At 33.0% G+C, this 13188-nt stretch overlaps 1 protein-coding gene across 1 annotated transcript in view; it reads right to left on the reverse strand.

Moving 5' to 3' along the window:
* The window catches only part of VPS13A (vacuolar protein sorting 13 homolog A), a 105965-nt gene that overhangs the window by 14784 nt on the left and 77993 nt on the right, over positions 1 to 13188 (reverse strand). Inside the window, exons 56-69 of the mRNA XM_079331223.1 lie at positions 11685 to 11838; positions 10684 to 10830; positions 9992 to 10073; positions 8697 to 8766; positions 7994 to 8102; positions 7520 to 7633; positions 6142 to 6287; positions 5944 to 6025; positions 5162 to 5275; positions 4665 to 4740; positions 4400 to 4563; positions 3983 to 4028; positions 3603 to 3726; positions 2565 to 2679 (exon numbers count right to left, since the gene is read on the reverse strand). Coding sequence (XP_079187349.1) covers positions 2565 to 2679; positions 3603 to 3726; positions 3983 to 4028; positions 4400 to 4563; positions 4665 to 4740; positions 5162 to 5275; positions 5944 to 6025; positions 6142 to 6287; positions 7520 to 7633; positions 7994 to 8102; positions 8697 to 8766; positions 9992 to 10073; positions 10684 to 10830; positions 11685 to 11838 — 1543 coding nt within the window. The remainder of the gene's footprint in view (positions 1 to 2564; positions 2680 to 3602; positions 3727 to 3982; positions 4029 to 4399; positions 4564 to 4664; positions 4741 to 5161; positions 5276 to 5943; positions 6026 to 6141; positions 6288 to 7519; positions 7634 to 7993; positions 8103 to 8696; positions 8767 to 9991; positions 10074 to 10683; positions 10831 to 11684; positions 11839 to 13188) is intronic.

Raw genomic sequence — 13188 nt, forward strand, 5'->3', positions numbered from 1 at the left:
TACTAAACACATTTAAAGCAATAAACCCTGTTAAACACTTATATAAATGCAAAAATATTAAACACAGCTGATAAAAATACATCTGGAAATAAACTCTAAGTCACGGTACTACTAATTTCTTCATATTATTCAATATTATTTTACCTAATGTCTGGTTTTATCTGTGAGACTATCTTTATTATATTATTTGCTTGTTTGCCTAGCACTCATCATAATACAGTTTATTATCCCCACAATTTTTCACAGTTTGAGAAGCAAGAATTTAGCATCACAAATCCCCGATTTCTCAGCAGGAATTAGAGCAGCAATATTTAAAACTTAAACGTCAAAAGAATGTGACAAAGCCCATGTATATCTGTTACAATCCACATTATCCTAACTGTCATCATCATCACTACTACTGTGAGCCATAGTCCACTCTTTGTAGGCCTGCCTTTTCTGAAAGCATGGTAAGGAAAGAAGAAAGCAGAAGTATTAGTTAAAAGAACTAGTTAAAAGCCTGGAAAGCTTGTTAATGAAAGGAAAATAAAACCACAGAAAACAAAGAAATTCTGAAGTCATAACCTAAGTTTAGGGCATAGTATGAGCACACAAAATAACTTATATTCTATTTCCTTTGATCAGCATATAAAATCTCAAAATCACCAAAAGAAGTTTTATTCCAACCTAACCCTACAATCTTTTGAAAAGCTACAATACAGTGACCGCAGTAGTACCAGTCACCAGACCTGTATGCAAAGATGCATTGCAAAAGGGAGAGAAATATTTTTCCATAAGAAAATATTATTCTATTCAAACTCCTTCAAAGAGTCGACATGCAATACACCCAGTCTCATGCAAAACAAAGTAACAGCTATAGAATCACAAACACTAAGAACTAAAAACATTAGTATACTTAAGGGTTAAATTAAGACACCAAGTATCCTATACCAGAATTTACTATCTGGGGAAAAAAATAAGCAAATCCCTATTTTCTTATTTGATTGTCTACAGGGAGATGTGTGTACTCTGCTTAGAACTTTGAAAACATTTCTTGAAGAGTAATTATGCCTTACAATCATCAATAGCAAAAACTAATATGAAGCTAACAATTCTTCAGTTTTAGCTACTTCTACAAGGTGACCCCCATCACAAAATACCAAAGGCATTACAAGGCCACACCTTAGTGTTTAAGTTGGATAATGGAACGTATTGTACTCAGCCATACAATACAGAAAAATTAGAATCACATGCTACATGGCAGATTTTTATAAAGGTTTCTCAGGAAAAAAAAAAATACAAACCCAAACAAATTTAAGAAGCAAAAGCAATTGAAAGTCTACTCATTAGTCCTGACTGCTGGCTAGCATTTGCTTTAGGAATATACTTTAAAACAGACAAAGGGATGTTTAAAAATTTATTTTCTTAACAAAAAGAGGATAAAGATTAGTAACAAATTTATTCTGTCCATTAGTAGTAGCTTCAAACTACCAGAGGGCAGAGGGTAGTTAAGGCAATACTGCTTTATAACACCACTTATAAATTGGAGAGCACAGGTTAAAGCCATCTCATCACAAGAAAGGCACAGTTACACTATTTACTATCAAAGCACTACACCACCAGTGAATGCAACAATGAACACAGCTAAGGTGTCCTTAACAGATCAATCATGTTCTATCAGAAAATGAATGACAAACTAATGAAATGCAGGAGAAAAAAAACCAAGAGTGGAACTCCACATGGAACAAACAGCTGTGGCAATAATCAAAATAGTAATAAAATGCTCTCCAAAGGCTACTGCATTTTTATTTATTTCTCCAGAAAGGTTATTCTAGTGACATTTTATGACATTTTCATGGCACACTGTGAATCCTTCCCTGCGTATTTTTAAAACTGCTTAAATTTATACAATCACTAATTACTACTTTATTTATAATAGAAAGAAGTTTTATTCCTAACAAAAGGAAAAAACAGAAACTCAGTAAGCTGTGTGTGTCACAACTGAAATTATTTCCCTTTCTGAGGGCAATTTTTTGAGTCAAATTTGCTTAAATGGCAGATGAATCATTAAAAAGTGCTGTTCAGCACATACTTCCTGCAAACAATATTCCAGAACTGGTTATGTTCTTCCAATGGCTTCAGTATGACATAAATACAACTATTTCTAAGTGTCTTTAAAATGCTGTTTCACACAGAATTGAGACTTAAAAAGTCATTGTTTAAGCTACGTTATTATAAAATTACTGGAAAAAGCTAAGTGTATTTATCAACATTTTTCACAAAAAAAAAAATTTAAAGGCATAAAACCTTTCATTTGCACATATAAACCTTCTTCTTTTTTCAGAATGCTCTGTGCATAAAGTTTTATAGATATATTGATTTACTTTACGGTGTTTTCCTCAAAAGTTGTATCACAGCAGCCAAATCCCCAATGTGGCTATATGCCTAAGAAATTAAATTAAATTTCTTGACTACTGAGTTATTAGGTAAGAAGTGAATGGGAACTTAAGAAGTGGGAAATTCTAAAGTATTTATTTCTACGTGAGTTTAAATGTATGGCAAAAGTTATCTTTCATTTTCTTCACCTGTAACATCTGACTTCCAGTTCCATCTCGTAATCTGTAAGGTCTAATAACTCCATCTTCACCAAAGAAGCGAGGTGGTCGCAGGCTTATCACATCTTCTGATGAATCTGCAACCCTGACAAAACAGAAAATTTAAGATACAGGTCAATATCTCCACTCACCTATACTTTTTAGCTAAGGAAACAAATTATTTTATATACAAATGAAATTCAAGCACTTGTACAACAACTGCTGTTGTCTATATATGCATTTTTGTATTGTAACACATTACATGAAACAGTACTAGACTCAGAAATCTATTTTTGAGAATCACTATTACCAAATTAGATGGCACAGAGTAGCACACACGTGCAAATACTTAGGTAGTGTCCAACTACTGCACTTCAAAATTTCAAAAGTAAAGACAACTGTACCATATAGAACTTCCAATCTGATATTTTTCTTGCATTTCTCTCCTAAATAACTTAAAGAAGAAAACAAAAGAGACTGGCTGGCATTTGTATGGTAACAGAAGTGATCCAACTCACTAAGAAGAGGGCCACTGAACAATTGCATTTAAAGTTACTAAGTGCCCCCTTTAAACACTGTCTCCTCCTTACTGCACATAACAGTGAGAGATCATCTTCAGGAACGAATTTATTTAAAGAGAGACTATCACAGTATTTAAATGTATCTAAACATAGTTCTGAGACTGGTATCTAGTGATCTTGGAACTTATAAAGTAGTAACAGTATATAAAGCAACTTAGAACACATCTGAGAAGTCCTTTTTTTCCCTAATTGTTTGGGGTAAAAGTTAAAAATCATCAATTGAAGGAAATCTCTTTGCTGAAATATTTAAACTAGTTCTTTCAGTAATGCTTGAAATACCTGAGATTTGTGTGTGTGGTTTTAAAATTATATCAAGTATGTATTTTGTTAAAGAGTCAACTATTTATTACATAGATAAAGCAGAAGCGGTGAAAAGACACAAGGTACTACTAGTACTACTATTGTCTCTTTCATACCACATGATATTCTATAAACTTATTTTACTTACTTTTTAATACCCTGAAATGTGCTGCTTGCCATATCTATGATTCCACCAGTGGGCCTAGCTACTGCTCCCACTAAGCCTTTTCCAACGCCTTTGAAAAAACCAGCTGCTCCTTCTTCCTGAGCTCCTAAAAGCATTAAAAGCAGTAGATCACTATAAACCACAGTTTCTCTTAAAATCTTACCAAGTTTTATTACCATTTAATTACAAATCTGTTTGTTACACAACTATGTATCTCCACACAAAGTTCATATAAACGACATTTAAACTCTAAGTGAGCAGGAATATAAAATTTTGACAGTTTGTAACTGCGATTTACAACAGCACATCAAATCAAGAATTTACCATTGTGTGAACAGTTAATGTATCAAGACCAAACTTACCTCTTATTGGTTTTGTAACTATTCCTGTGATCCCACTGACAAAACCCTACCAAGATAAACAAAACAGACATTACAAATATGCTTCCATATAGTATTTTTCATTTCTAACACCTTTTTCTACTTCACTGGTGAATGACCTCAAAGTACATGTGTTGGAAGTATCCTAGAATTTACTATAAGCTAAGAGAATTCGAGGCATCTGCTTCACAGTTTCTACCTTCTTTTCTACCCTCTTGCATTTTTCTATAGAACTATCAGTCAGTTGTAGCTATACACCTGAAAAACCAAAATTAAAATTAAGAAATTAACAAAAAACTAACTAAACAAATTTGAAAACCAAAAACTCTCTGGTGAACACAAGAAGAGCCTAGTATTCTTGCCTGCACAAAATTAATTAATTTTTGTTTTCCTCCTTACAGAAACTAGTCCTTTTCCACCACGAGTGATACCCTCTCTCAGACCAGTGGGTTGTTTATTCATGGCTTCTCTCCTTTTTTGCTGGTAATCCTCATCCATAGTTATTGCAGCTACTCCTTTTGCCATAGCACCTGTGATTCTCGAGGCAGCTCCCGCTAATCCACCTATTGGAATATAAACCAAATTAAAATTTCAATGCAATTTACAAATACTCACCTCTATTTTTTACTATTAGGCAAACTACCATCATGGTGCTGAAACTTACCCACAGCTCCCCCTACGAGGGCTTTAAACCCTAGTGCCATTCCTTCTATAAATTCCTCAGGACCCTGGATGGCTCCCTATGAGAAAAAAAAGGTACATTAACGACAAGCTTCGAATAGTGCGCATTAAATGCTTTTAAATCTTACATTTTTTATTGTGATTTATATGTATCAAAGAGGACAACAGCATGACACTGTGTGATAAAGTGTAAAAGCACCCACAAAAGCTCCTGTGACAGAAGGACAGACAATTTTAGAATACTTATTAATTCCCTGGACTCTGCTTACTTTGAAGGATTTATTTTAAGGTATGAATGGTCTTTTGGAAGTTAAGCTAAATGGACTTTTCTGTCCTTTTTAATCTAACTTGATTTTTCCAGGTATTTTCATTTGGAATTTTCAATTCTAAATCTAAATTTAAAACCAAACCCAGTATCAATATAGATTTTCAATACAATGTACATCTATCTACTTATAAAAGGGCAGTAGAGAATTTTACCTGGTATGGTTCATAGAAGAAAGCTTCTACTCCTTCAGACAAGCCTCTTATGAATCCAAATGGATTGCCCAACACATCAAGGCCAAGAATAAGAATATACATCTGTTTAATTGCCTAAAATGATAATAGTTACTTGTGAAAATATTTCCTAAACTACACTAAAACAAAGGCAAAGAGTTTACTATCTCAGATTAAAAGAGGTAAAGAAACATGAGTTCAATATAAAACCTCATAATTATGCAGAAAAGTAGAAGTACTTGTACTAATAAGATGAGAATATCAGTAAGTAAACCATATTTTGTCAGCCAAGAAACAAAGTTACTTAGAAGCATTTCAGAGCCCCTTATTACTAATGATGGATGGATAGTAGAGGACTAATTCTTTTACACAAAGGTATTTTTGTTGGATTCTCTCCACTGGATGACAGGACTTTCAACAGTATACAAAAGCCAAGAAGGGGCCACGATTCATTTAGTACTAATGTCCAAGAAAATGCCTTAGTATTTTAATGCTAATCACGTTCCATCAGAGCTCCATCGTGTTTGCTTTCCCTCTCTGTTGCAGCAAGCTGTTTTGTTATCCATGACACTTGGCAAGGCAATAAAATTCTATTAATGTGTAATTGGTTTGTATGCTTTTACTTAGCCTTTGTACATAGATACAAGGATGAAAGTAATTTTATTTCATTTAACAGAATCCAAAGTGCACAGTAACAGTTTCAAAATATAAATTTATCAAAATATTGACATATTCTTATTCTTATTTCTTATTTTTATTCTTACCTGTTTTGAATAATGCCTTATAACTGATGATTGGAGCTGCTGTGTATTACAGAAGCGATACTGGAGCTCAAAAAATGCCAACCTAAAAAGAGAGAAGAGAGAAAAAGTAAGTCCTTACTATGCAGAGCAAAATAACCCAACTTATGTAATATTGGTGTAGTTTTGATTGTCATTTTTACATTTGTACTTTTAACCTACTTAAAGACAATATCTTGCACATCTGTAAGGGTGGCCCCTATACTCTTCAGCAGGAGATTCAAGGACTGAAATGGTATCAATTCGTTCTTTCTTTCCTCTTTGTTACTATCTTCTCCACCTGTACTGAGTGAAAAGCTCAAGTGTAACTGAAGGAGAAAAACAAGATTAAAAATAACATGGTTAGTTGTTAAATGCACAGTATTTCTATCTTTCACATTATTTAAAAATTGAGTTAATTTCTAGTCTGACTGAAACAGAATACACAAATACATAATGTAGGCCAAAAAAAAGCCCACTGACATTCAAAGCTGAAGTGAAGAATTTAAACTACCTTTAAGAAAACAAGAACTTGAAATTGCTTACTCATGTTTTCAGAGAAGGCTTCTGGATTCTTTTAGCTATAATTTAGATTATTAACTTATTTTTAAAACATTTAGTTTCTCTAAATTATACTCAACATCAAAGCAGACAGAAAATGACAACACAGCACATTGTCCAAGCAAGAATGTAACATAAAAGCCTGAGAAAAAATGATTACTAACACAAGTTTTGCAGGTGCCAAATAACAACTGGAAATATAGGAAATATAGGCATACAGGAAAAACCCTACCTGTGCACACTTGAAAAAACCAAAGCATTTGTCTCAAAGAAATCAGAACAGAAAAACATTTAGGGAAATTGCTCTAATGGATTTTGTGGCACAAAATGTTACACATCTATCCACAGTTTTCAAAATCAGATTAAAGGAAGTTATGCCTGTTTCTGATTCTTTGAAGAGAATGTCATGCAACATTCATTGTTATAACAGAGCTTAACTATGGCTCATTTCAGTGACACACAGCTCACCTTGCAGAATCATTGTCACTCAATGCATAATCACTAAAAAAAATCTTTTTCTAAAACTTCAAGCCCATTTATTCCATCCTACTTCCTCTCTGCAATTTTTCTTGTCAAATATAATTTCTATATCTCACAAGATACTTCAAAGAGGTGGAACTCACTCTCTTAAGAATTGGTATAGAGCTTATCCCAGTTGTAATAATGTCAGCTATACATTAACCTCCTATCCTGGCTGTATATGTTTTTTAGAAATTACATCATTCTCTAATCCATAATACACTGTGTGCACACAAACCAGAGCATTTTTCAAGAAACTCTTATATTATTAAATGAAAAAAAAATTACTTATGAAGAAATTCACAGGAATGCAATAGCAAGTTAGTGGTTGTAACAATGAAAGTACTTTCCTAAAAAGTACTAAAAAATGTACCCTTTTTTTAATCAGCTGTTTTAACCTTCATTTTCATTGCCTACTATCCTGCATGAGACTAAAAATTTCCAGAGAACAAACTCAGTCTGCAATTTAGAAAAGGAATACCTTAATTGGAGACACGTGGAAGTACTCATACAAGCTGATTTGTGATGTGTCCATTGATGACACACTCATTAGTTCTTCTTGAAGAGATTCAACATCCTTTTTGAAACGCTGTAGCTGTAAACGCATTTGAAAAACATATTTCTTCAAAATTTGGAGTATATAAAACTACTAGTCATTTGTCACTGATACACTGACTAATACAACTTATACTCTCCTATGTATAAACACCTCTCATTGTCCCGGCATCATAAGGTTTAAAGTCTTCTTTGCATTGCATACAAGATGAGCATAAAAGAAAGATTCTACTACCTGTCTCAGGTAACAGTAATGAAAAACCTCATAGCTTCATATTATTCCCAGATACACAGAAATTAACCATTGATATGGACACAGAAAATTAGGGTTTTTTTAAAGACAAGTTGAATATGTACAAATTTAAAATCTATTTAACTTTAAAAAACAAAAGGTTTCTACCTCTTCTTGGTCACTTGGCACATCAGTCTGTGCAAAGAATTCACCAATGGCATATAGGAAACCAAGATCTAATCTGAGATCCATCTCTTGAATCAGAACCTTAAAATACCTACACATGAAACAAAAAATAATTATTAAGTGTTCTACAAAAATGCTTAACACTTAAGGCTTAGTATAGGGTATTTAGACCACTTGCACAAGTTCAGGTACTGGTTTTGATGGTTTTTTTTTAGTGTGGGTTTTGGTTTTGAGGGGTTGTTTTATGTGTGTGTTTGTATTTTGTTGTTGGTTTTCTTTTTTTATTTGTTTTGTGGTTTTTTTTGAGGGACTCATCTTTGCTGGTGAAGAAAAGGCTTCCCACTTAGACATAAGTTACATTTCCAAGTAACCAGAATGATTTTAAACACATAGCAGCATTTAACACTGTATAAAGCACCACTATACATAAGATTTTTTTTTTTCTAAATAAATATGACTAAATAGATGCATTAAAAAGACATCTAAAAATCCTTGATTTACTCTTCAGTTATGTGGATAATAAAGGACACTGAGCTTTCATCTCTGTTAAAATGCTCTGAATTTCCAGGACTGAGTTTATGTTAAAATTACCTTTCATTATGTTAATCATCTATAATAATTTTATTTTAAAGTCTGATTAAACATATCCAATAGCAATAGAGATGGAACATTTCAGAATACTTACTTAATATGAGATATTTGTGAGTGTCCTGCAGTTCTCATGACAATACTGACATCAGTAAACGGTTTCGGCGCTATGAAGTTGTCAAATAATAAGATATCAGCACAGACTGTTATATATACATAACTTCCTAAGATTTTTTAATGAAAATGTCATATTCATTCAGAGTTCTCAATCCTGTACATCAGGATTACATAATGGATATGACTGGCAAACAACTAAGACAGGGAAAAGAGCAGGAACGGAAAGTAATAGGAAGACAAGGACAAAATGGAACATCAAAATGCTATTTAACTGAAAATGCATAATTTTCATTTAAAAGCAAATTAATATTGATATAATCTTAGACTTATGTAATTTCCTTAGATGTCAGATTTTCCAATGGCTGGTGCAAAAATGCAAACTAAATAAACAAAATAGAATTCTGCAGATTCATGCACTGTAGTTTAAAACTGATCACACTTAGAACGAGCAACTGAGTGTTCTTTGTCTCAATCCAGAATCCCTTTTGATATTACTCAGGTTTTCCAAGTGACTTTGGTGTGAAAAAATTACCTAAAGACTCCAGTTCACAACAGAGTATAGTGACGCTAAGTTCTATGCTCCAAGTGATGGGGAATACTACTCAAAAACCATACAAAAACATAATTTGCCATCTGGAGAGATTACAAATGGTGCTTCACCTAACAACTTTGAGCTGAGGCACATTTCTTTTCTTACTAGTTGAGATTACTTCAGATAGGTTGCTAGATCATGCATTGCATGATACTAGATCAGTAGGGACATAGTGCAAGTCTAAAAATGAGAAATTAATCCTGACTGCCCCAAAACTCCAAATACAAGTAGCAGAGAAACAGTGCAACAGATTCACTACCATCAAAAATAAAAAGATTTATCTTATGAACAGACAAGTCTTCTTATATATTAGTTAGCATTAAATTTTAGTGGTGGTCTGAACTGAAAACCTCCTTTTAAACTTATGTAACTTTCATGTTATATGTTCTCCAAAATCAATGGAGTAAAATGTCAAAAAGATGCTCTTAAAAGGTATTATAATGACAAATAACAGTTTATTTTTTTCTATTAATTTTTAGTTGCTGAAATAGTTTTCTGTGTATCTTCTTTGTAGAGGTAACTGCTTCCTTACTGCTACCATTCTCATTTGTATTATCTGTAGCCAGAAAGCCCATGCAGACTTCAACTGATAAAAGTGATAAATCTGATAAAACGGTTAACTTCAGTACAAGCAAGTTATTTTGTTATTTTAAAAGGAAGGATTATGTTAAACTAGAACAAACCTGAATCCAAGGTGATGGACTTTGGAGGTTTAATAGGATAGAACACAAAGGGAAATATGGCTCCAGGAATCTGGTTTTGTATCTAGTAGGGGTAAGGACAGGACAAGGTGCAGCAAATTAGCTTTTCAATAGTGAAATATTTTAAAATCAGGAAAAACTCTAGAGATATGATCATTATCTGTGGCCTTTCACAAATCCAAAAGGAGAAAAAAGCCACTACTGTACTTAAAATATATCTATTTTCAAAATCTAATATCCAATTCTAATAATTTAGAAAAGCTTTTTTAAACTGGTAGTAATAAATGGTCCACAAAAGTTTTGCAAAGGATTTGTTTTTAAAATCTTGAGCATAGCAAGACAAGAAATTTCACCTCTCTTTCTGCTTGTTATACAGAAATGCTCCAAGAAAATGCAAGTATGAATGCAAAATATTTTTTCAGTCAAATTTAAGTAAATTCTTTTCATATGTCATTTTTTTAACAAAAGTCATAGTTATTTTCCTTTTTTCCAAAAAGCATTTAAGTAGTATTTTAAAAAATTGAGAAGCACTGATGTAAAAGCCAATGATTACAATTAAATTGAAAACAATTAAATTGAAAATGAGAAATCCAAACAATTCTAGAAATGAATCCAAGTTTCCATAAAAGTTGCTCTTTGAGAATAAATAACATCTACATTTTCACATGACTCACTTGGATCCTGTAAATTTGAATTCTGAAAGACTTCTGATGTGTAGAGGAACTGTATTCCACTTTTAAAGCTGGTAGATAATTTCTTCTGATAGGAATCTCATTTGGCTGTTGAATCGTCATGTTAGTTCCGTTAGGAGTTAAACATACCTATTGAATTATTAAAGAAAATTTAGTATGCCAAGTGTTTTAAAATCCTGCTTTATAGAATATACTTTAAAATTTACATTGTTTGTCAATATTGTAAAGCTCAGCAATAGAAATTCTGCCGCTTTTAAGTTATATGTCACACTTTTCCTTCATTTAAAGCAAACAAATTTTGCCTTAAATTTCAGTAGAAACAAAATTACACAATGGTGCATTATTTGGGGGTTACTATCATTTAACACATAGTTATCTAGAGGAAAAGCTGAACAGTGTAATGACCATGAATGGCTGAGATAAAGAGCTGGATTACTTATCTATTCAGTGTTTATTTTCCTACAGAACATTTCTAGAGAGTGTCTAGAATTTAACCATAGACAAGGACTGAGCATTTAGATCATAATGTACTTCTACATTCCAGAATAATTTCTGAAATTTCATTTTCAATTCTATGTGGTTGAATGATAGCTAAATCATGCCACAACAAATACAGGATTTCAGGCTAAAACAAACCAACCAACCAACCTTATATTAACACATTTACTGGTATAAGATATGAACCAAATGCAAAGCTTCCTTACTGTAGTTTTATGCTAATGTAGTAACACCACTTCCAAAAATGTTACATTTCAATTTCAAAGTCAGGCACTAACAATAAAAGGTCTGTAGGAAGACACTGAAAGTTTGTGGAATTTCTCCTGCATTTTTTAAACTGAGATCAAGAAGTGTTTCAAATGGTGTAGGTAAATCAATCATCTCAAATTTCACCGTATTTTTTTATCAAAGGCATCAAAATTAATGTATTATCTTTTTCTTGTGCATATATATAAGCAATAGCAATAGAGAACTATCAGTATTACCAAAACATTGGATTCCAACTCAATAATCTTGTTTTCTGAAGGACTTAGCTCACTGTAATCTCTGAATTCTTGTTCTAATTTATCAATTTGCTTAACACTCATTGGTCTCCATCTTGACTTCTTCTTGGGTTTTGTCTCCCACACCACATCAGAACTTTGAAAACAAAGCAAAGAACGAAAAGAGAAGGATTAGCTTTTTGAAAACACACCAACTAGTGTGACTTGTAATAGCTTGTAAATAGGGAATAAGAAACCACAACATAAAGCATTACTGTAGCAAATAGAAGCACCCAAATCATGCACTGCCTTCTTGGTACTAAGCAGTAGCCAGTCTCTGCAATATGATGAAGGAAAAAAAACCAAACTAACAAGTCTGTGTAACTCCCCATTTCACAAGGAAGGGTTCATAGTGATACTCAAGGAAGTTCAATTTCAGCAGTACTGCCATCCGTTGTTCTACAATCTCAATGTAGTTTTTGCTTATAGTCCTGCATTTTTTTGGCATTTTAAATTTACTACAAACTGAGAAGCTCAAGTCAAAACAAAAATGCCTCTGGCACTGTGTCATTTTTTTGACAACTTGTTCATTTATGTTTTTAATCTAAAAGCAATAGGTGGTGAATTTGTTTTACATATTTCCTCTATTTCATGGTGGGAGTTTTGGGTTTGTTTCTTGACTGTTTTTTAAAAAACATTATCCTTTCTTGGGTGTCTCAGTTTTGTTAATGCAAATAATTAATCAAACTTAAATGGCATTAGACATTTTTCCACTGCTTTTGTGAGAAGCTCTGTGCCAGATTTCACCTTATAGTCAAACTTAAAGCACAGAACAGGACACAAACCAAAACTATATCATGCAGGTAAGAAGGTCCTCCTTTCCACAAATTACTGTAGAGCCTACAAAAATACAGCTTTCCAGACACAGCCACATCTGTGTCTGTTCAGACACATCAACGGCAGAAAAGAGAAAATGAGCTGAAGTTCAAAGCAACAAAAAAAACCTACAAAAAAGAGTATTATCTCGATTGCTGACAGTTTCCTTTTTTTTTTTTTTTTTCTTTCCACCTTTCTTGGCTTTGTTTTTGAGTTTGGGGGCTTTTGTTTTTGTTGCTGCCAAAGAAAAGAAGCCAATTTCAGCAGTACTGCCATCTATTTGCAAGAAGTTTGACATCTCAGAGTTTGACAAGGAAACAAAACTAACTATAAGCACTGCTAGAGTGATGACTACAGATGACTGCTTTAAAAGAAAAACCGATTTAGTGAAATCTCAACACTTCTGCAAATCTTGGCAATTAGCTGCCACTTTTAATGGAGTCTTTCCACTGTCTGAATATCAGAGCACTGTTTCTCAGGTGAGGGCAGGGACTGGAATTTTTTTTCTGAATTATGAATGTGATTACGTGAAGCCCATGTGTATGAGAAGTTCACGCTTGTTTGTTTTTTAGTAGAGTGGAAAGAATTAATCGAGAAAAACAATCTCACTCTGTCAACCTCATTACTGTGA

Source organism: Erithacus rubecula (assembly GCF_903797595.1).
Source record: "Erithacus rubecula genome assembly, contig: SUPER_Z_unloc_2, whole genome shotgun sequence".
Taxonomy (NCBI): domain Eukaryota; kingdom Metazoa; phylum Chordata; class Aves; order Passeriformes; family Muscicapidae; genus Erithacus; species Erithacus rubecula.